A 24,823-nucleotide genomic window follows, 5' to 3' on the forward strand; every position below is an offset into this window, starting at 1 on the left:
CACAATATATTCTATAAAATTTATATTTAATGGTTACTTGTGTCTTTATATTCCACTACACCTTTAATTGTATTACTTTTCTTTTCTTTTTTTTTTTTTTTTTTTTTGTCTTTTTGTTTTTATCGGTACCAGGGATTGAACTCACGACTGCCTGCTTGCAAGGCAGGTGCTTATACCTGCTGAGCTAAATCCCCAGCCCCCTAATTGTATTACTTTTCACAAAAGAAAGTTACATAGAATGATAATTGAGAGTAGACTGGGATTGGACACCAACATTGTGCCTATCCTGTGAGCCCTGTTTTGTTTGACTGAACTATGCTTCAGTTTTTGGTTCTATAAAATGGGGTAATAAAAGTTGTGTCCTCATAGGGTTATTATTGATTAGGACGTGAAGTCCTTAGCACAGTGTTTGCCTTGGTATTTGGGGCATTATAGCTTGGCCAGGGCTGCTTCTACACCCCGCCTGCCCAGAGATCTAGGGTAGCCATGAGAACGGTCAGCGCCTGCAGTCACTGGAAGAGCAGGCCAGGTCTGAGCTCCTCAGAAACTCTCACTTGCAGAACTTTGTTGCTGTTTGACCTGATTCCAAAAGTTTCTGGAGGAGCTCCATTCTAGGGAATTGTTATTTGATCTGCCTCAGAGATTGCTTATTGAAAAACTAAATTTCCACTGTCAGCTGTAGTGTGGACATTTCAGCTTCCTGAGTTTATGACACCTGATGAGAAAACAGAAGCTTGGCTAAAAATTTCAACAGGACTAACTGGGGAACGAGATGTCATAGAGGGCTTTTGAAATGGTCTGGGGTCCAGAAGCCCTCACCCACGTGCAGGACGATGTGCACCCCAGAGGAGACCTGAGAGGACCCCTCGTCTCTGGCTGACCTGAGCTTTCCTGTAAGCAGGAAGTGAAGGCTAAGACAAGCAGAAACTGCTGCACACCTCCGTGCAGTCCTGTAGCTGAACACTAGACTGAAGGGAGAGTTCTGTCCTCACACACTGTAAGGCATGTGAGTTTTAAAGGATTCGTCCAGAAAAATCATGAGAGAAACAAGCAGCACTGGCGGCAGCAGCCAGAGAATCAGCAGCAGCAGCAGCAGCACACTGTACTTGGAGAGGAGGGAGTGACCCGACTGCCAGAGCTGCCAGGCTGTGTTATCTACAGTGTCCGCTTCCCGACGGAAACGCGAGATCCATGAAGGAACAGGAACTGATGGCCTTCCCCTAGGAAAAACACAGAAATGGGCTCAGGAGGCCCAGATGTCGGACTTACTAGATAGAGAGGTGGATCGGTATTAGAAAAGGCAGAAATCTGAAGGAAACTGCATGGAAATGTGCGTTGGCGTTGCTCAGATCGGCGTGTTTGTAGGTGAGGTCACCGTCACCTCTCCGTATGACAGTATAAAAAGAATAATGAATACTGTTTTTGCAAAAAATTTTCTTTTGTGCTCTGAAAAGTACTATGAAGCCTGTATGTAATTCAGCAGGTTTATTTCTGTACTGTTCTCTGCACAGGCACTCTCAGCTTTTAGGGAAAGATGTATCCTCTAGGCAGTTTACTGTAGAGGTAGATGTGAGATAATCAGGTACTATGAGTAGAGGACTGGACGTAGGAAACGTGAGAAGTTACCTAGCTAGAACACATGTCATAGTTTTCCTGTTGGCAATGCAGAATCAGAGGGAAGTTTTTGTTATAAAACTTTAATTTTCTAACAATGTAAGTAGGTTATGTTTTAAAAGTATAGTTAAGAAAAAAATTGAGGAGGCTGTAGATGTCCAGTAATAGAAATTAGATCCATGGTGCTGTTTAAGAATAAAATTAAAGAATTAAATTTTGAGAATAGTATATTGGCATTGCGAATAGTTACAGTGAATTAACAGTAACATATACAAATGCTTGTGGATGAAGATAGAATGTATTTAGTTGTTTCTCTTCCTGTTTTGCAGTGTACTGGAAGAATGCTAGAGGGAGAGGTGTCCAAATATTTAATAAGTCTTCTTGCTCTGATTGGAGGTTTGTTGTCACTCTCTTTTTCTCTGTTTTTTCCTCCTGTAGTGACATAGTATGTACTTTACACTGTGACTCTTTATGTTACTGATCTTTCTGTGTCTCCGTGTCATTGTCCAATGAGGGTCATAATAGTACCCACCTCATATGGCTTCTCTGTAAGGATTAATTAAATTCATTAATGTGTTCAAAGCAGTATCTTGACACAGCACGTGTTTTAAATATTTGTATTTGTTTTTTATTCTAATAGTCCATATACATAATGAGATACTACTTTGTGCGCAGTAAGGTGATTGTCACCAAGAAACTGGAAAGTAACAAGTATTGGCAAGGATGGGGAGAAACTGGAATATTTGTGCACTTTTGGTGGGAGTCTTAAATAGACCAGCTGTTCTGGAAGACAGCTTGGTAGTTCCTTAGAAGCTAAACAGGATTATCATTCTGAACCAGCAGGTTTGCTTCTTGGTGGTGGCATTCAAAAAAAGGAAAGCAGGGACTCGGATAGATTCTTGTATGTTAGTATTGATAGCAGCATTATTTACAGTAACTAAAAGGTAGAATCAGTTGTGTGTATAAATAGATGAATGGATAAACAAAATGTGGTATAGACATATAACGGAATATTATTCAGTCATAAGAAAAATTCTGACACATGCTAGAACACGAACTTTTACAAAACTAAGCAAAGATCCTTGTACACTATCCAATAAAGCTGCCAGCAGACAAATGCTGTCTGATTCCACTTCTGTGGGGTACCTATGATTAGGAACCAGAGGGCGGGAGGGAAGAGGGGTAGCTGATTAGTGGACACAAGGTTTCTGAGATGACGAAAAGCTTCTGCAATCCTTGTATATGTTTTCAGTGAATTTAATGCCACTGAATTATACACTTAAAAATAGTTAAAATGGTAGACATGTTATATGTATCTTGTAAGGAAAACATTTTTATTTCATTTAAAAAAATCTTTAGGAAATTTTGGAAAATTTAAAATATGTAATTTAAAAATCACATTATTTGTTTATCTAATCCAACCCTTAAAACCACAAATAGTGTTTCTTACGGGTTTTTTGTTTTTTGAGCCAGCATCTTGGTAATGTAGTTGAGGCTGGTTTTGAACTCATGCAGCCCAAAAACATACAAAAAGGTTCATTTTATGCAAATATAAATATCATAAAATAAAGGAAATGTAAAATATTATGGTTTCATATTGTATATAAAGTTTGAAATTGTGTCTTTCAGTTTTTGAAGTGTTGAGGGTGCTCTATCACTGAGCTCTGTCCCTACCCCTTTTAATATTTTTATTCTTAGGTCTTTCTAAGTTGCCCAGCTGCTCATAAATTTGAGATCCTTGGGTCTCGGCCTCCTGCCTGGCTGAGATAATAGACCTACATCGCCACACCTCGGTCACTTTATGCTTGTCAAGAAATTTGCTTGCTTTTAAAGCTGGCAGTCCTAGTGAATAAAATAAGAACACGCTGTCTTTTACAAGGGTGTTACTTTATAAAATATTTGTCCAGCAGATTTAAAAATATATATGTGTGCTACATAATGATTTAAAGTGAAATTCATACTATGAATCACAGTGTAAAATTTTGTTTTCTTGAAAACCATTTATTGGAATGTTAAAATGGAGTCTTCTTGCCTTGGCCTATTTCCCGAGTTTTCACTTCACAGCTGTGTGACCTTGAGTGGGGCCCTAACTTCTTCACAGCTGTGTGACCTTGAGTGGGGCCCTAACTTCTTCACAGCTTGTCTTCTCATCTGTTAAAATGGTGATAGCATTAAATCTATCTCATAAGGTTGCTGTGAAGCTAAAATTCATCCATCCAAACAAGAGCTAAATAGCTACTTTTGTTAACAGGAATTAGTGTAGATTCATTGCTCTTTAAAAGAAATTAAAGCTTCTATAATCTCATCGTTCAGAGAAAAGCATTAAAATAATCTCTCCTGCAATATCAGAAATACGGAAAATTTAATGCCAGTGGTTTCTTTAGTAATTTGATAAGGATTCTGCTGATATAGAAATTCACTTATAGTATTCAGAAAGAAGCTTTAAAAATTAAGGTTCCTAGTATGTCTGGAAATAATGTACACAAATATAAGCTTAATTTAAGCTAAACTAGGCTCACAAAAAATAGAATTCAGCTTCCTAGAATAAACTTCTGGAATAAAGATGAAAGAAACCAAATCAAGAAGTATGAAATGTTACAGGGAAGAAGTTACAACATCCCCGCGGAGGCACTTGCTGCATCAGTCCCTAAGCCGACCACATGACTGTTCTAAGTACTGCCCATGTGTAAGTCACGACGGATGGACACCAGACACACATGTGACTGACCGAGTCAGCCTCTGCGTCTTCTCTCTGGGTGACCGCATCTTTTCTGTGACCTTACATTTTTTTAGATGCTGACAAACTTAAATTCACATCATTGGCTCGGACCTCTCGTTTGAACCCTGGACTTAAAGATCCCACCCTGTATTTATACCTTTTCTGGGAAGTCTATAAGGTGTTTAAAATCCAACATATATAAAACAGCTTCTGACCCTGCCATCTCTCCCAAACCTGTCCTCCTCAAGTCTTTTCTTGGTGATGAGCACAGTCTAGCGGCTCAGGCCTGAAGCCAGGAGCACTTTTTATTTTATCCAAACCGTTCACATCTCTCGTCATTTGTGCCTCCAGGATGCATTTCCAGTGTGTCCTTTGGCTTCTGCGGTGGCACTGTGGGCCAGCTGGTCACTGCAGACCTACAACTACCGATTCTGCTCTTGAGTCCAGCTGCTGGAGGAGTTGTCATGGCACATCAGGCGGTTCGGCCTTCTGATGCAGACTATGAATGACTTAGAGTCAGATCCGTGTTCCTTACCCTAGCCCGAAAGGCGGTGCATTGCCAGCCCCGGGCCCTTGGGTTTCTCTTCCTGTAGCCGCACCAGCCTCTGCGCAGCAGCTTGCTGGATGTTTTCCTTTCTCCATCCTAAAAAGGCCCACTTGTTGCTCCTCATCTGTCCCGTCTCAGTTTACACGATGCTTCTCTGGGTCATGAAAGGCCAGCGGTTACTGGATCGTGAGAGGTGCTGTGGCAGAAACGAGCAGGATGCTGTGATGAAGGGTGATGGGTTCAGGGAGCAAGAGACCCTCCTTTGCCCCACCTGTCCAGTCTCTTGCCACCTGAACCCCTTGTAAAGTTCTGTTTGAAATGACCCACTCTGTAGCACTGTGTTACAGCAGCGTGCAGAAGACCAAGATGGTGGTTTGTGCTCCCTCCTGGCCGGCTGGCCTGCCTTGGCGGTCCTTGCATAGCATTGCCACAGTCTGGTTTATATTTATGTATCTGTCTCTTAGTAGACTGTGAGGGGGGATAAAGTCATTCCTGTTTGGCCGGACGTGGTAGTGCACCCTCATAATGCCAGCACTCGGGGAGGCTGAGGCAAGAGGTTTGCAAGTTCAAGCCCAGCCAACTTAGTAAATGAAGGACTGAGAGGTCCTGGGGTCAGTCCTCACTCCTGTAAAAACCCATTCTTGGTTTTTAATTCTCCATACAGTATGTAGGAATGGACGAGTGAATGAGTAGAAGACAGCTGTAAAGCAACACAGATTGATGCGCATTCCAGTGGCCAGCTTTTATAATCGCAGCTCATCTTGTGAATGATACAGGTTGCTTTTAAATACTGTGTTGTTGCCGTAATCTGTCACTAGGTGGCAGTTACACATCTGTGATCAGATTTACTTAGTTTATGCTTAGTTTTTTTTTCCCTCCGCTTTTCATATGTCTGTGGGAAACTGTTCCTATTGAGAGGGCCTAATAATATGTGCAGAAATCAGTATTTTCATCATGCTTATTATTTCTACTGTGATAGATCAATCTTTAGGAAATTAGATTTTATATCAGTTTCGCATTTTTAGTATGTAATATTGTCATGCAGATATCCTTTATATTTTTCATTGGAAAAAGAGTAAGGTGTGGTAGTGGGAAATCTGTCTTCTCAGCATCCAGATCAGCATATCGAATGGTCATAGTATAAGATGCACGCCTGAGACATCTTTTTCTGTTGGCAAGGACACAAAGTGTGTGACAGGAGCAAGTCTGCAGGTATGTAACTTTCTCTGAGAAGCAGTTCTGTAAAAATTTTTGGAAGATTTGTTCAAGCCCTTAGCATCATTTATTCCTGTTTAAAAAGAAAAAGAAAAACTTAGTCCAGAAGTTTTTTTAATCACTGACCTTAAATTTTCTGCGTATGCATTCCTTATGATTCATAATACAGCTTTAAAATTACACAGATTTGAATTTGTGCAGATTAGCAATATTAAGATTCTTACTCTAGCAAAATCACAGGTATTATGAAAATCAAAACTGTTGTCAGGAATCCTCAAATTTCAAACTGGCAAGCTCTGTTCTTTATAAATTTTGCACAGATTACTGCAGCTAAGCTGGGGTGGCATTAGCTAGTAACAAGGACCTGCCACCTTTACTCAGCGCCCTGGGAGGCACACAGTTCACAGACATTGGAGTAGTCTGCTGCAATTTTGTTAGCTAAATTGCTGGTCTTTCACACTGTGGTTGTAATTTAAATTAATTTTTAAAGCTTGTATCAATTTCTGAATAGTTTGCTGTAGTTTTGTTAGCTGGGTTGCTGATCTTGATCTCTTACGCTGTAGTTGTAATTTAAAGTAATTTTTAAAGCCTGTATCAGTTTTAGCCAAGCATTAAATGTTAATGTCAAAAAAATGCATCTGTAAGATTTTTGAAACAAAAATTAGACATGACAAAATGCTACTAAGAAAGCAAAAAACATATTCTGACAGTAAGTATCATTGTTAGTTTAGAAGAGAGAGCTCCGCATTGTTAGCCAAAAAGCCAGTAACCCGAGAGCAGTACTAAAACGTATGCACCTTTAAGTTCCTGAAGATTGTATCACCCCGCAAAGATGGTAAAAGAAATGATGGGATCCCGGATTTGTAGCTACATTGTTTCTAAACCAGATTTTCATCTGTGCTAAGGAATGAAGTAGTTTTAGAATTATTTTAGCTGACTAGTCATAATCAGTGTGTTTGTGGGTACAGTGTGATGTTCAGTATGTGTTACTGTGTGGGATGACTGACTCAGGCAGCCTGCACCTCATTTATTGTTTACCTGAAATTTACTTTTAGCAGTTTCAAAATGTACAGTATTGGCTCAGATCACTGTACTGTCCAGTAGATCTCACAACTTCCTCCCTGTCTGTCTGTCCGCTGTCCTTTCTATTCTTCAGTGCATGAGTATTTTTCCACTGCTATGGAAAAAGTTGTTTTACTTCAAATTTTTGTTCTTAAACTTTAAAACAAAGCAAATGAGGATTGCCATTTATGAACTGTAAGCTCCTGTGTTACATTGTGTCTGTCTGAGGTGGTTCTTGCCATGTTGCCAAGATTGCCCTTGAGTTTGTGGTTTTCCTGCTTCAGCCTCTTAGATAGCGGGGATTGTAGGTGTGGGCCAGTGCAGGTAGCTGAGAAGAACTTTGTTGCCATATGATACATTGTTTCCAAAGTCTCTTGAGCGTGCATGCCTCATAAAGTGTAATTACTTCATGATCCTGTGTGTGTGTCTATCTGTCTATTGATACATGGCAAAGGTAGCTACTCTTACACTGCTTTTTGTCATCACAAGAAAGACACGGTCAGTATATTAATGCCAAAGAAAGAAGAGTCACTTAGAAAAAGAAATGAAAAAATAGAACAGAAAGGGCATAACTTTTCCACCTGTAGATAGCCTCTGGTTAGGTTCTTTTTACATTGAAATCTTTACCTTACTTAAAAAGTTGTTTTTCTTATACCTTTTTTCAGATACAGTACGTATCTGTGTTATTCTCTCAAATCTTTCCATTTAAAGAGTAAAACATGAGAGTCAAATCTCAAAAACTGTTTGAAGTCAAACTTCAAAAACTGTTCGTTGTTTTATTTTGGAGTTTTGGGGCATCGAGTTTTCTTCCAGTAAGTGCTGTCCATGGGGCCTTGTAAACCTTTGCTGAGGATTTGATTCTTCGGTGATATTTGTAACTCAACTTGATTGTTATGTTTCTCTGGTTTAGGGTTCGGGCTATCACAAGGTTGATCTGATTTTATTTTGAGGTTTATAGTTTTGTTTTATGACAATTTCTAAGTAGTATATAGAATAGGAAAATTACAATTTGTTGAGAACTTTGTGTCAGAAGAATTTTGAAGGGGACCATAAAGTAAGGAGGTGTAGATCTGAAATATCCTTCAGAAGGCTTATGCGTTCAAGGAGGTCAGAAGGCTGTGGGATCTTGGGCGTGCTGAATTCAGCAGTGGATTAAGCCATTGATGAGACCACAGCGGAGTGTGCTGTAAGGAAATGGGGCCCAGAGGAGGAGGTGGGCGTGGGGGTATGCCTTAGAGGGTGTATCTCACAAGGTCTTTCTGTGCTCCCTGTTCTGCTGGCCCTGAGATGGTCAGCGTCCTCTGTTAGCCCTCCCACCACGTTGTTTCTGTATTGGACCATGCTGACCATGGACTGAACCCTCAGAAATGAGCCAGAATGCACCTCTCCCCCCAAAGCCGGGTGAGTTAGAGATTGTGTCCCAGGATGGGGACTCTACTACAGTGCATTTGTTTAAAGAATAAATTAGAGGGCTGGAACGTCCAGTAGGAATTCAGCATGTGGGGATTAAAAGCTGATCTGCATACATTTAACTTTTGTCAAGTTCTTACTAGAATACTGTATTCAACTCTGAGCTTGACGACTTAAGCAAGATGTGGAACATCGGCAAGTTTCCTGAGAGTGATGATGAAAATCACTGGAAAATGAAAGACCTAGAAGAAAAGGTTAAAATGAAGTTTTCTGAGGAAGAGAGGGAAACTTTTGAAGTCTATGAAGGCTGGCCAAAGGTGTCTAGCCAGGTGGCACAGGAGCGACTACCCTGAGTGTTTCGGGGGGAATTCCTGGTGTGCTGCGCCGTTTCTCTCTGTCCACCAGCACTTACGCACGCTTTTCCTCCTCGAGCTTTTCCGACACTGCAAACATTCTTGCTTTTCTATCAGCCGTCATGCTCACTTTGACGCCCCTTCTTTAGGAGGTGTCCCCTTGGCTGTCCCTGTCCTTACATCCTTTCCTCATCTCTTTCTTCCGTTGCCCTTGGGTGAAATCCATGGCTTTTTGGTCTCTTGATCCTCTTGAATCTATCCATACTGAAGTGTGCTGTGTCACTTTGCTGCTGAACGCGCCCAGTCTTGTCTGCTTAAATCTTTTATTCAGCGTGCTCACAGCCATTGTTCCTAGGGCTGGATCCAGGGAAGAGGGAAGGAGGGAAGGTGTTCGTGACCCCTTGGCTAGTGTCACTTCCATGGTACCTCAGTGGGAAAGGCTTCCCACTGAGTGTGTGTGTTACCTGCCACTGTGTCAGGACACAAAGCGCAGAGCGGTGGGCTTGCAGGACAAGTTCAGGCTGTGCGTGTGAGGCTCTCTCCGCCCCCGCAGCACCCGGCCCTGGATGGTGGGTGTTACTTGCCTTGCTGCTTTTGTTGCATGTGGCATATCATTCTAGGACCTGTCTAACTGGTCCTAGAATGTGTTTTGTAAGCCTTTTCTTTCTGCAGTACTGCAGAGGGGTGTGCCATTTTAGTTTGGAGTTCGTGTGGGTTGGATATTGATGAGATAGAAATAGAAATCAAGTAAATACTTCTCAGATGTTAATGGAGAATTCATTAAAATTATTAACCCCTTTTTTGTGGTATCAAGGATATGAGTGCCCGTTGGACCTTAGAGATGACGCCGCACTCTTCCATTATGCAGATGAGAAGACTTAGCCTTTAGAGACTCCCCCAGGACACAGCTAATAATGGTGGGATTGTTTAAGTAGAGCCCAAACCTTGACCTCAGATTTCCACTGCATCAGGTCTCTTTTTACTGCAATAAAGAAGACCACTCCCTGTTTTAAGAAGATATGCCCATTTACATTTTTTTGTGTGAAGTTCATGTTTACTCAAAAATAAGGAAGTAAGGGGCTGGGGATTTAGCTCAGCGGCATAAGCACCTGCCTTGCAAGCAGGCGGTTGTGAGTTTGATCCCTGGTACCGATGAAAAGGAAAAAGACAAAAAAAAAAAGGAAGTAAGCAACTTGTTATAATGAATTAGTAAATATGTATTATATATATGAACAAAGTTAGGTGTGTGTGTGTATAAATATATATATATATATATATATATATATATATATATGTATGTATACGTAATTAAGGTGACTCACATTATTGTATAGCAGAAACTAGTCTTCATTTGGAAACGTAGCCAAAATCTAACTCATACTAAATAGTAATATGATCTTAATCCATTTCTTTCACATTTTGGATTAAATTTTTTGTGTATAAGAAGAAAGTTGAATTGCTCTAAGATCTCTTATAATTTCTAAATACTGATGATTACAACACTTACATAGTACTTGCTGTCTGCCAGTCATGGCAGGCAGTACACATTTGAACATAAGTAAGTACATACTCACAGATAATTCTTGCAACTGCCACGCAAGCTCGGTACAGTCACTGTTGAGGAGACTGGGGTGGGCAGGGTACAGTGGTCCAGCGTGATGCGGCTGATAGCAGAGGACCTGTGGCTGAAGCCAGGGAGCCTAGCCGGGTCAGGCTCCTGCCGCCTGGACTTGACTAGATGGTCTGTCTCTCTTGTGACCCTGGTACTGCTTTGAATTGAATTTAGTGAAAAAGATTTAGGGAAGCTTCTCTTTTCTTTCTTTACTTTTAAAAGATAATAAAATGTTAATAACAAGTATTGAAGTTTTGAGAAGGGAACAACTCTTACTAAATAATTCTTTTAGAGGCAAATCAAGGTTGGCAGTACTAATAGCAGTTCCATTACATGTTTTGTGTACAGTAGTATTACTGACTAAAAGGGAATCCAACTGAAACTGAAGTTTCTTAAGACTGCAGTCTTGAGAGTTGTGTGGTAGCTTTTTAAAATGATTATTAATGTTTTTTAATTTTTTGGTACTGGGAATCAAACTCACAACTTTGCATTTGCTAGGCATTGTGCTACTGAGCTATATCTGTGGCCCAGCTTTTTAAAATTATTAAACTAAAAAACTTTTAAAAGTTTATTTTAGTCAGAACATGATTCTGCGTGTTGTGAGCTGGATATCAAACCCAGGATCTCGTGCTTGCCAGGTGGGTGCTGTACTGCTGAGCTGCATGCCCAGCCCCCAGAGTCTCTGAGAATACTGTACTAGTGATTTCAAGTGCTGTGAATGTGTAGTGGGGGAGCCATGTCTATTAAAGTCTATTAAAGGACTTTCATTGATTGTGCCAATGCTGCTGATTCTAAATCTTAGCAGTGTTTTAACTTTAGGCCTTGACTGTGCAAATGTAGAAGACATGTTCAGTGTTGCACTCTCTTGCAGGTGCCTGTGAGGGAACCCTGGCGTGCTCTACCTGCCATCTCATCTTTGAGGATCACATCTATGAGAAGTTAGATGCGATCACTGATGAGGAGAATGACATGCTTGATCTGGCTTATGGACTAACAGACAGGTAAGAGTTTAAGTCAGCTCCAGTTGTATTAATACTGTGAAATTTCCCACTATATTACTTTGTATCTACTTAGATCACACCTGGGAGTGTAATAGTGTTCTATTAGATTAGGGAACAGTTAGATATTTTGCATGTCACATAGGTGACACTTTTCTTTAACTGTTCCACCTATGAAACTTCCCTTTTCACAAAAGTGGGAAGATAATTAGAAGTATTGTAAATATAAGTTCTAGATCCTAACTAAGTTCTTTAGTCTGTTTTTACTCCAGAAATTAATATGTAACACAGTGTAACAGGATGGTGTTTTAAAAATTTTATCGGTACATTTTAGATACACATCAGGATCACACTCATCATGTGGGATTTGTACCTGTACATGATACATCTTGCTTCTTTTTCCCCCATTCCCCTTTCCTCCCTTTGTCTTTCTCCCCTCCTTAGAAACACTTAGAAACACTTTGCCGTTTTTCCCTTTTAGTCTTTTTTCTTGTCTTTTTACCTCTCCCAGCTCTGTTGCTCCCCTTTTCACCTGAGCATTGTACCATTTTCTAATGCCTGTTGTACATTCTGATCCTTATTTACATTTTCGGTTTCTCACATGAGAGAAACCATTGCGGTATTTGAACATGTGTGTCTGATGTATTTCATTTAAGATTGTGGTCTCAACATAGGTCTGACTGAAAGCCCCAAAATAGCCATGCCTTGAAGTTTCTTCTTCCAGTTTAGTCTGCTGCCCCTAACCTCAGTCTCAGGCAGAGTCTCTGTACATGAGTGGAGTGCAGACAAACTTTCTGCTAACCTATAAAACACATCAGTTTGCTGATCTTCTGAGCTCTGAACCGAATCTTCCATGCAGAACAGCCTAAGACCCTCTAGCTCCACTCTTTCAGGCGACATTTTCTAACCTTTCCAAATTCTTCCTATACGCCATTCTCAAAGGCTTCTCAACCACATGGTCTTACATGTGGTCACAGCAACAAACCCACTTCTCTGATACCAAATTCTGTCTTGGTTACTTTTCTTCCTTTGCTAAAACAAAATACTTGACACCTAAAATAAAGAAAGAAAGGTTTATTTAGCTCGCAGTTTGTGGAGGTTTCAGTCCATAATCAGCTGGCTCTAAAGCAGGGTGGCGGGGCACAGAAGCAACACTTCAGGTGGCAGCAAGAGCAAAAGGGGGAGAACAAGCCTGTTTTCCTCCCTCGTGTTGTAAGCAGGCTCCCACTCCCAAGGTGGGTGAGGCACAGACACCATCTCCCTGACCTCCTCTTTCAGAGAGAGGGATGTTTACAAAGTAAGCACTCCGACTCCCTGCTGAGTCCTTAAGCTTCTAAACTTCTCAAGTTGACTCTTACTTGGGTAATATTCTAGAGTGAAAAGTAAAGGCAGATGAAGTAAAATGAAAGAGACATGAAATATAGAAAGATACGAAGCATCTGTAGTAAATGTCAGCTGGCCATGAACATTGGTAGTCAGAGCCCCACGTTTTGGAATGCCATAATGGGAAAGCAAGAAACAGCTTTTATAGGGTTTCATAGCTGGTATTTTTAAAGGACTTCGAATTTTTAGCAGAGTAGATACTTTGAACAGTATAGGCATTTCATGTAACATTTACAAATTACTTTGACTTATTTAGAATAGAAAGAATTGTTTGCAAAGCTAGTAAACACATTTCCAAAACAAAGAAATAGGGAAATTCAGTTTTTTAGTTTATATGCTTACAGCTAATAAAGTAAATATCATTAGTTTTTAAGATAAATCATGGCTTATGAGGCTTTCCATGCTGGTTTACTGTTTCCTTGCCTTTATTAGTGTATTCCAGTGCCTGATTCACAGTATGGGGCCACCAACTATTTATTTGTAGAGTTAATTGATGGTCAATAGGTAGGGAGGTTCACAAAATTATCTGTGAATCTCCATTTGATGACTGTCTCTGCTTCCTGCTACCCATTCACATGGGTAATCTATACTGAGGCATCAGATTGCTTCCTGTGAGCTGAGGACAATCCTAGTAGCTATCTGGTAGGACTGAATAAATATATGACGGTCTTCAGAGTGGTGGGAATGGCATTCACTAAAGGTAGTTGTTAACATTATAACTAACATGGTATCAGCTTCCAAGTTGAGTATCTTAATGTGGAGGCCCTTAATGAAGATTATTTCAGCCTTCAGACTTAGCTGTTTCTGTGGCTGGGGAAACAAGGTTTAGCTATCCCAGATTTGTTCAAAACCACCCATCTAGTGGATGATAGAGTCCTGTCTTGGTTACTTTTTTCTCATTGTATGAGACAAAATACCTGACACCCCATATTAGGGAGGAGGTTTATTTATCTTACTGTTTTTGGAGGTTTCAGCTCCATACTCAGCTGGCTCCAAGGCAGGGTGGCATGGAAATGGGGCAGCTGTTCATGGCAGCAGCATGCAAGGACGTGAAAAGGCAAAAGAGACAAAGCTCCTTCCCGCCCTCACATTGTATGCTGACTCCTGCCCCTGGGCAGGTGCAACACTCACCACCAATCCCAGCGCTAGACAACAAACCAATCACGAACACGAGATGTAGCCACCTTTATGATTGCATGAGGCTGGCGGGGCGGGTATCCAAACACAAACATAACACGCCCTGATTGGAATCCAGTTATGTTGGGCAGAGGCCCTGGACTTCACTGTTTTGAGCTTCTTTTCTGAGTTGAAAACCAACCTCAGAAGTAAATACAACGTGTATTTTCAGTCAGGGAAACCCAGAGGAGTGACGGAGAAAGTGTCCTCCGGTTTGTGTGGCTGTGAGGATTTTGTGGGAGTAACGGTATGAACTCTAGGCAGCCTTGCCTGGTGTCAGCGGAGGTCTGAGCCACTGTTCTGCTGGGTGTGGGAGCCGGAGATCTCAAAAGAAGCAGGGGATGTAGGAGGGGGATTTGTCACGGAGAGACAGAGCATGCAGGAAAGGAAGCCTGTGACTCCCGCGCCACCGCCTTGTCTTCAGAGCAAGTCAGACCGCCAGTGCTGCTCTTCCTGTCCCACAGCGTATGTCTTTTACCTCCACACTTGGTGTATGTCCTGTGTCCTGCTTGGGCTCATCAATAACTGTTTCTCTTACTGAATTAACAGTTCCTTGAAGAGAAGCATTGTCTTCCTTATCTTTATATGGATGACCAGCAGTCCCTCTAAGGTTCGTGCAGTCCTAATGAGTTTGTCCAAGTGTTAGCTGCCACATTTTCTGTCTTGCAGAGAGAGCTCAATATGCATTTGCGAATTGTCAAGGTGGTTTCTGATCTACCAATAAGGACTGGGGTAGCAGGGGATTTTTTTCTCTCTCGGGAGTCAGTATTTCCTGGGAAGAAACTTATTCCTGACTCCAGGACTTCTTAGCGGTCTCTCGTTGCTTGCCAGGTGAAACCTAAGCTGGTTGTTGTTTGAAGCTGTGTTCCAGCCTGTCGCTCTTGTTCTCCTCAGGGCTGTGCACAGCAGACCTGAGACACCCCCTTGCCTTAGGTATCTTCTCAACTTTGCTGCATTCTGTTTTCTTTGCCTCAAATAGTCTTTTCTTTTTTGTGTTTTACTAAATTTTAAATTTTGCGCAACCTTTCGGTCTGTTCTAGCTGCCATCTCCTCTAGCCAGAAGTAAGTGCTTTCTCCTTAGAGTTTTTGTTTTCTCTCTCTGGCATTTGTCCCAGTCTCACGTCAGGTACATGGGAATATTCCCAGCTCTTCTATTTGATTGAAAGTTCACTCCTTGTGTCCTAACGCTCACAGTCGCCACTAGTCCTCCAGCAGTCCTGTGCGGAAGGAAGCCTGTTATAGCCATCTTGAGGGTTAGTTGCAGAACTAACAGAAAGTTGCCTGTGAACACACTGTAATAAGTGGTGGATTACGGACCACTGGCCCATTTGGCTCTGGACTCTGCTGTGCCACAGATAACAGTGTTCAGTGGAAAGCATTGATTGAGTTACTGTTTTTTGTATCCTCATTGACAATTAATACTGTTTCATCAACTCAGTAAATTTTTGACTGAGTTAGTAAAAGCATGACCTGCAGATTGATTGTGACATTAGCATTTATTCTTACGTACCAACAAGAAAGAAAAAAAAAAAGACATCTATTCTTATGTGCCGCTACATGTGCTGGCACATGACTTTAATTCTAGGACTTTGCAAGTCGGAGGCAGGAAGATCGAAAGTTTAAACAAAGCCTGATCTAGACATATCTCAAAGTAATACAAAAGGCCTGGAAATGTAGCTCATTGTGAGGGAGTGGGTTCAGTCTCCCGTACCTCCTCTATGCACACAAAGAAAGCACTGTTAATGGAAATATGGCACAGTGCCATCTCATCACTTAACATATTTTGTGCATTTTCAGAGTTACTTAGATTTACCTTGACACAGATTCCTATTATGTATTACTGTTAAATATAGAATTGGGCCCCGAGAAAAAAAATCCCCTTTTACCCACAGTCCTTATTGGTAGATCAGAAACAGCCTTGACAATTTGCAGTTGCATATTGAGCTCTCTCTGCAGGTAGCAGGCCCGTGCTGGCTGTATGGCACATCTTGACACAAGGGCATGACCATCACCAACTTCAAGCTGCCACTACATTTTACTTCTGCTTGGCATGGGGCAAGAGAAGGGTGCTCTGACCACCTGGCCTGATCCTTGGTGAGGATAATCTGGGGAGAGCAAGTGAGCCTGGAAAGGCAGCCGACCCAAGACCTTGCCAGCAACTTCAGGGACTCTGGTGTTACCCTTCCAGAGTGAGTAGGTGAGAGGCAATCACGGGAGACCACTGGGGTGCTGGATCAAACCCAGGGCCTTAGCATACAAGACAAGAGCTCAGCCCTTGAGCCACATCAGCTGCCCTCTTGTAAGTTAGTAGGTCAGCATTGGTTTCTCTTATTCTCATACTATAATTACAGATCTCCTTTTTGTGGTTAAAGTTGATATATCGATCTGTAGGGCTAGTTAATGCTCAGATTGACTTTAGTGCTCATTCTGTTAGTATAGCCAAGGTGATCTAATGGTTGATACTAATTGGTTTTCTTGGAGTGCTGATACCTGGATTGCCTTGCTTAAACATTTTGTGGCCTTGCTTAACAGTTTTTTAGCCCATTCCTGGAGAACTGGCTGTTGGGTTAAACACTGCAACCTCTCATCTCAAGTAAAGGGAGGTGGTTGGATCCTAGGACAGAAGCAGAGGCCAATAGTTAGTTACACCCAGTGGACACCACTGAAAAGTACATACTAACACAACTCTCCCACAAACAAGAAAAACATGAAAAGATAAGCCAACAAAATGCCTCTAAGAACTCCCAGTGCTCCAAAGCTGGCCCGTGGGCAGTGAAGCTAACAGTGGCCAAAGGTCCAGTAGGATGAGTATAACAGGTAGGGGACAGTTAAATGGGATGAAGAGGTAGGAATCGGCAACGGAGAGTAAGACAGTGAGAGGAGGAAGTCTGTCAGTGGTAATCCTCAGTGTGAATGGTTCAGCTCTCAAGTCACATGCCACGACTAGCAGAATGGTGAAGAAGCAGACTACAGAAGCGTGCTGAATGTGAGAGACACACTTAGCTTAAAGCAACTCATACACCAAAGGTCGAAGGATGGAAAACAGTGTTTCAGGCAACGGAAACACACACACAAAAGCAGGTATAGTCATCGTATATTCAGACAGAGTGGATTTCAGGCCCGAACTGATCAAAAGAGGCAAAGAAGGCCACTACATGTTGGTTAAGGGAACAGTCCAACAGGAAGAGAGAACAGTTATTAACATACATGTACTGAATCATGGCTTACCCAACTGTATAAAACAAGTATTACGGGACATAAAAGGGCAGATTAAACAGAAACATAGTATCACAAATTATATCACCTAGACAAAATAAGTGAAACATCAGAATTGAGCAAAACATTTAAACAGATGGACTTGGTAGACATAGGCAGTGTCTCACTCAACAGGATGCACGTTCTTTTCAGCAGAACTTGGAACTTTCTGGACCACGTGCTAGCCAATAAAATAAGCTTAAGTACATGTAAAAGTACATGAATATTACCTGTTTATAGCACAATGAAAGTAGAAATCAAAGACAAAACATAGAAATTATGCAAATGCATGAAAACTAAACAGTATACTCTTTAACTGAACTAATGGGTTACAGAACAAACCAAAGAGATAAGACATTTTGTAGATCAAAGAGATAATGCCAGGACAACATACCAGAACTCATGAGACACAATGAAAGCAGCCCTCAGGGAAGTTTATAGCTAAGAATATGCACATCACAAAAACAGAGCAAGAACAAACAAATGACCTAATAATGCACTTCCTGGTCCTGGAAAAACAAGAGCCCAAAGCTAGAACCAAAGATCAGAGCACATATAAAAAATTAAAGAATCAATGAATCAAAGAGTTAATGGGCGAACTGTTAGCCAGTCTAACAACAAGAAAAACAAAATGATCCAAATCAGTGTAAGTAAAAATGAAAACAGTGAGATGACAGTGGACATTGCCAAACGAAAGCGATCATTAACGACTGCTTTGCAAACCTGTACATCAATAAATTTGAGAATTGAGAAGAAATTGATTCTTGGATACATATGCATTACCAAAACTGAGCCAAAAAGACTTAAAAACTGAATAATTCAGCAACAGTCCATGATGCTGAAGCAGTAATAATAGCCTGTCAGCTAAGGAAAGCCCAGGTCCAGATAGATTGACTGCGAATTCTACAAAATCTTCGAAGAAGATCTAACATCATTATTTTCGAGAGCCTAATGAAACTGAAAGGGAAAGAATGCTTGTAGAGGCATTCCTCGAAGCTGCCCTTACCCTGATTCCAAAAACCAGACAAAAACCCAGACAAACTATAGACCATTCTCTTTAATGAATATAGACGCAGAAATCCTCAACAATATACTGACAAATAGAATTCAGTGAATCATCAAAAATACCACATCCGTGACCCGGATAGCCTTTATCCCAGAGGCTTATCCATATAGGTTCGGCCTATATGGATCAATAAGTGTAATATGTCACATAAACAGAAGCAAGGACGAAAATCAGGTGGTCACTTCAGTAGATGAAGAAGAGCCTTTGACGAGATCCCACATCCTTTCATGATGAAGACACTGAAGAAAATAGGTATAGAAGGCTTTGTCTCAGTCTGATAAAAGGCATGTATGTTAAACCTACTACCAGCATCATATTAAATGGGGAAACCTGAAATCTTGCCTCTAAATTAGGAGCATGACGAAGATACCCACTAGTACCTCTCCTGTTCAACATTGTAGTTGAAACATTAGCAAGAGCAGTTATGCAACAGAAAGAAATAAAAGGGATATGTATTTTAAAGCAAGAAGTCAACTTACTATTTGTAGATGAAAAAACCTCTATATAGAAGACCCCCCAAATTCATGACTCTTAGAATACCCACATTGAGAAATGTAATGGGATACAAAATTAACACACAAAAGTCAATTGTTCAGTACACTGAACCCACTGAGAAAGAAATTATAGGAAAAATATCATTCAGAATAGCACCAAGAAAAATTAAATACTTAGCAATTAAACTATGTAATGAAGAAAGTGGAAGACTTTTACAGTGAATACATGGAACTCTTAAAAAGTAAATCATAAAGAACATCGGAGAATGGGAAGATACCCATTCCTGGATGGGAAGAACTTACATAAAAATGACCATAGCTCCAAAATTGATACACAGATGTTAATGCAGCCCCAATTAAAATACTAATAGCCTCCTCACAGAAGTGGAGAAAAGAGCCCTAAAATTCATGCAGAACTAGAAGAGACGCAGAATAGCATAAGCAGTCCTTAATAAAAAGAACAAGTGGGAGGCATCACCATCTTCAACTTTCGTTATATTGCAAAGCTACAGTGATTAAAAACAGCCTTACACTGGCACAAAAACAGACATGAGGATTAGTGGGGCAGATGAGAGGATGCAGAAAAACCCAAAGCAGGGCCAGGATTTAGCTCAGTGGTTCAAGCGCTTGCCTGGTAAGCACAAGGTTGTGAGTTCGATCCCCAGTACAAAAAAAAAAAAAAAAAAAAAAAACCCAAAAAACAAACAAAAGCACGTTCAACTATTTGACAAAGGTGTCAAAAGCAGGCATTGGAGGGAAGATAGCTTTAATAAATGGTGCTAGGGAAACTGGTGTCCACATGCAGAAGATTGAAATCTGAAATCGCTGTGTATGAAACTTAAAATGGGTCAAAGGTCTAAATGTTAAAACAGATACACTTAGCTTCCTGGAACATAAAACGGGCAATACTCTTGAAGTCAGCATGGTTGGATCGTATCAAATTCAAAGGGCTTCATACCCATTCTCCCCCCAAAACATGAACAGATAACCCACAGAATGGGAAAAACATAATAGACCTCGTTAAAAAAAAAATAAGCAAGTGAAATTAGGCTTTTCACAGAAGAACAATTACAGATGCTTAGAATACATGAAAGAGATGTTCAGCATCATTGGCTATTGGAGAAATGCAGATTAAAGCAACCCAGATTTGGGGCTGGGGATTTAGCTCAGCGGCATAAGCGCCTGCCTTGCAAGCAGGCAGTCGTGAGTTCGATCCCTGGTACTGATAAAAACGAAAAAGACCAAAAAAAAAAAGCAACCCAGATTTCATCTTACCACAGAAAAAATGCCCATCATGAAGAAAATGAAGAATGGCAGATGCTGCTGTTGCTGCTGGGAGAAAGGGAGCCTCTGCATTGCTGATGGGAAAGGAGCCTTGTATAGTCAGTACGGAACTCAGTGTGGAAAGGTGTCATTAACTAAAGATAGAAATTCAGCTAGTCCCCTCTGGGTATCTTCCTGAAAGAGTTAAAGTCAGCATATTATAGTGATCATACACACCCATGTTTGTAGTGACACAGTTTATAATAGCTAAGTTTTGGAAGCAGCGTGTATCTCCATTAACAGATGCGTGGGTATTTATATAAAGTGGAGTAGGTGTTACTCTGCCACAGAGAAAGATAAACTTGAGTCATTTGTGGGAAAATGGATGCACTGTGACTGTGTAATGCTAAGTGAACTAATTCAGACACACAAGCTTAAATATTGCATGGTTTCTCTAATATGAGAAAATGGGAGTATAAATAAAGGACAAAAGAAAAGATCGGAAATAGCATCTTTCTCAAGTGGAAGGGGGATCAAGAGATGGGGAAGAGAAAGGGGAAAAGGGAATTAAGAGGTGTTAGGTACGCTGATAGCTCCACACAAGGAATTAAATATGTAGTGCAACCATGGGCTAATAAAAGTAAATTTGTAATAGAATTCTATGGAAATGTTAGTGCAACAGTCCTTCTTCCAGTCCTTCCAGTTACTATTACTAAACTTACACCCTGCTGTGTTTCTGTATTATTTTTGTTCTGTAGTCCTTTTGGACTTACTGTGGACGATGCTTGAATCCAGCACATGCGGTGTTAGCATACTTCCTATACCTCCATTGAGGAGGCAGTTGCATGAACGTTGTGCCCGTATTCACAGCTGTGACGTGACTGCTTCACACGGGCCCTGATTATAACCTGCCGTCACTTTTAGGATCTTAGAGATGCTAAGGATGTGGGAAAATGTGCTTGTAGAATGACACCTTAGGTATGTATTTATTCCAGATTTGTTGTGTGAAAGCCTTTTGAAAGGGCCGCTTGCTTTGGTCTGTGTGACTTTGTGCTGGAATCGATCATTTTGTTGGTCTTGCTGGTTCTCTTGGCCACCATTGCTCCCTCTGATTCTTTCATTGCTTGTCAGCTCTTGCATTAAAAAAGTTATGATTCTGGTGAATCAATGAGTAGATGATAGAAACGAAAGACCAAAAGGAAGCTTGGCAACCAGGTTATTTTTCATATTTATCTGTTTCAGCCTGATGAAAATTTAAAACATCAATCCATTTCCTAACTTATTTATCAAAAAAATGTGCAGCTGTGCTAAACGGCTGGATTGCCTTGAATGATACCCACTGAATACTCAACCATCTGGCTCCTCTCTCCTCTTCAGGTCGCGGTTGGGCTGCCAAATCTATCTGACCAAATCGATGGACAACATGACCGTTCGAGTGCCTGATGCAGTGGCTGATGCCAGACAGTCTGTTGACGTGGGCAAGAATTCCTAAGTTACAATAAAAAGAAATATTTTCACAAAATTTTATGTTTTTTATAATTATTTGTAATGTAGTTGAATGAGCACATGGGCAAATGGGTTTATTATTATACTATCTTTGCTATTTTAATTCTTGTGTAACTGATTTTTGTAGTATGAATGTGTGTGATCTTTTGGTTAAATTATATAAATATATGTCAAATATTAGAAAATAACTGATATGATAATAAATCCTTATGTATTTTACCTTCTGTGTGTTTAGCAGCTTTATAAAAATATTACCACATCATCTTACATCTGCCTATTTAGCAAATAGGTTTAAAAAGGTAATATTACCTCTGTTACAAGTAAAGGTAGAGCTCTAAAGTGGCTTGTCTAGGGCCATATAACCAGAAAATCTGTGCTAGAATTTATATCTCGTTACTATAAATTTTCTATTTAGACTGAAGCTAGAAAAAATTATATTTTAATTTATAGCAATAATTAAATGCATATTGAAAAATAATTGCTTAATTAAATATTACTTTCAAAGATAGTTATTAACCTTACAAGTAAATTTTCTCAAATTTTTGATTTAGTGAGAAGTGTAAGACCTGAGCGTAGGCATTATAAAGAATTTAATGTCTGTTGTGACTAAACTAGAAGAATAAACTAAAATTAAATATCTTGAATTTTTTCTATTCTCAGCTAAACAGGCTCTTTGTAATCTTCTGAAATAATGTTGATTTATAAGTTGCTGCCATATCGTAGAACAGAAATCTTACGAATTAGATCCCCGTGTCTTGAGCCGAGTGGGGCATGACCTGGCTGCGTGTCTCCTAGCGAGGGTCTGCTCTTCCTCACGCCGCGTGTGCAGTCTGCGTGGCAATGTGCCGGGATCCCGGAATGAGGAGTGGGCTCAGCATCACATGACCTGTTACCGTGGGAGACGTGTGTAGCCTTGTCTTTGTTACAGATAAATTGGTGAAAGAGAAAAGGAGATACAGGGTGCTCTTTGGAGCACACCAGCTATCCTGGATGAATTGTGAGGGATAACAAGTTTAAAAAAACTGTAAGGTAGTTGGGGGTTAGCTTGAATACTTTATTGCAGTTTGATCATTCACATAAATACTGGTCAAATACAATACTTGACATACAACGGTGTGTTACACCCATGAGGGGTGAGGGGATGAACAAGACAAGAGACTCACGGGGAACATACATACTGTGTGCACAGATAATTTGCTTAAATCAAATCGGCCAATTTGCCAAATAAGAATTCAAGCTAATCAGTATGTAAAAAGTGACAACAACTTGAGGTGCTATATGTTCATTTTAATACTTAACACTATTACGTGCTTTCCATGTGGTGTTAGATACTTTTTAAGTACAGGAGGGCAGTTCGTTTTCTTCATGAGCTTTACCTTGTTTTCTTACACAGATCTCTTAAACTGCTGTCCAGCCTACAGTACTTTAATGAGAAGTGCCAAACCCTCTAAAATCTAGAATCTAAATTATCTGATTTCAAACATTAAAGTTTCAAATTAATGATGTTTTATTGCATTATTTCAGTAAACCCTTTCAAACTCACTAGATAAGAGGGTACTCTGTAGTTGGTTTGTGTAAGACTCATTTTTCCAGTTTGAAAAAAATTCTCCCATGTGAAACGTCGGTACGAATTACCACAAACTTAGGGGTCTCCATTTGTCCTGGGGTTCCCTGCTGCATGGAAGCTGAGTTCTAAGGCAAGCGCCCTGAGAACGAGCGTGCACTCTTAGATGTGTTGTTTTTATGGGAGGTGTACCGCGTCTTCTCTACCCATTCTTTTTGTCTGAATTAAGCACTAAGTCTGTCCTGTCATTTGAGAGGAGGGATAGCAAAGAGTTTGCAGATGTGTTCTGAAGTCACTAACAGTAACGGTTATTTTCAGGTGAACTTACTGGCTCTTTATTTCTTTTGCACACTGGCCTCTTAACAGTGTTCTCAGCTTTCAAAGAGGAGCTAGTTTTTTATTTTGTATTACATGGTAAAAGATCTGTCATCTTTGTTATCATTGCTTGTTTATTTTATTATAAAACTCCCAATATTTTTCTTCTTGACAGTAGATTTAAACGAAAGGGAAAATTAGTGGGTTCCTTCCCATGCTGTGTAATCTCAGCGTATCTTTCCTAGTCATTCTGCATCAAGAAAGCCGGCTTCTGGTGCAGTATTCTGTGTAATTGTTCAATAATATGTTCTTGTACTGAATATTACACTTGCTTGGCACAGAGGAAACCACAACTTGTAATTATATAAGGAATTCAGAACCATCAAGTTAGTTTTTTAAAGTGAACAGGGAATCTCTAAAAGTGTTTACCTTTCACTATGAAAATATTACAATTTCATCTGAAAGTATTAAAGTATCATGCAGTGATTCTTGGTGATCATTCAGGATTTATCTGAACAATTACATTTCACTTTTAAAAATGTTGTTTAAGGGAGACTTAATGCTCTCATTTCTCTGCAGATTGAATAAATCTTGTACCTTTTACTAGGGAAGACTTTGCTTCCTTCCTTTTTATAACTCTTGTAATTGCTTTACTTTCCTTAAACTTTCTGAAATTTTGTGGTAAACCACATTTTGGATCAGAATTTGTTCGATGACTTTCAAATTTATAGGACAACTTACTATTTTGTATTAAAGAAAAATAATATATTGCATAGTCATTCCTAAAAATAGTATATAAAGCTAAATGTAGACAACAATAAGACATTCAGACTTTATATACAAACTGTTCCCTATTAAAGGAATAATAAATAATAGAATATGATCTTTGTTAAGCAATAACAGGAGTTCTTTAGTGTGTCAGCACATCACATACCGTTGTTTTTATTAGATTTTCTTCTTTTTATAAGTTTCTAGAAGCTGAAAACTCAGCTTCTAGAAACTTATACCTAGAAATACCTAGGTATACCTAGGAATATCTAGATATATCTAGGTAATACCTAGGTATATCCTAGGCATATCTAGAAATACCAACTTGCAAGAGGAAAGCATGATACTAACAGATGCAAATAAATTAATAGAACAGAACTGGGGAGTTAAAAGATCAATCTACCCAAAGCAACGTAAGAGGAATCAGTGGGAATGGTATTTACAGTGAGGAGTATGACTTTACAAGACTGTTGGTAACACACCATCTGAGACATGCCTTACTC

General features: G+C 40.1%; 1 protein-coding gene across 1 annotated transcript in view; it reads left to right on the forward strand.

Moving 5' to 3' along the window:
- Positions 1-21,892, forward strand: part of Fdx1 (ferredoxin 1) — a 29,222-nt gene extending 7,330 nt beyond the window's left edge. The window contains exons 3-4 of the mRNA XM_013143617.2: positions 11,404-11,533; positions 21,545-21,892. Of these exons, the coding sequence (XP_012999071.2) occupies positions 11,404-11,533; positions 21,545-21,659 (245 nt within the window). The 3' untranslated portion in view covers positions 21,660-21,892. The remainder of the gene's footprint in view (positions 1-11,403; positions 11,534-21,544) is intronic.
- The last annotated feature ends 2,931 nt before the right edge of the window (positions 21,893-24,823 follow it).

Source organism: Cavia porcellus, unplaced genomic scaffold (genome assembly GCF_034190915.1).
Source record: "Cavia porcellus strain 051 isolate PalLab524CR breed Dunkin Hartley unplaced genomic scaffold, mCavPor4.1 scaffold_9, whole genome shotgun sequence".
Classification (NCBI taxonomy): Eukaryota; Metazoa; Chordata; class Mammalia; order Rodentia; family Caviidae; genus Cavia; species Cavia porcellus.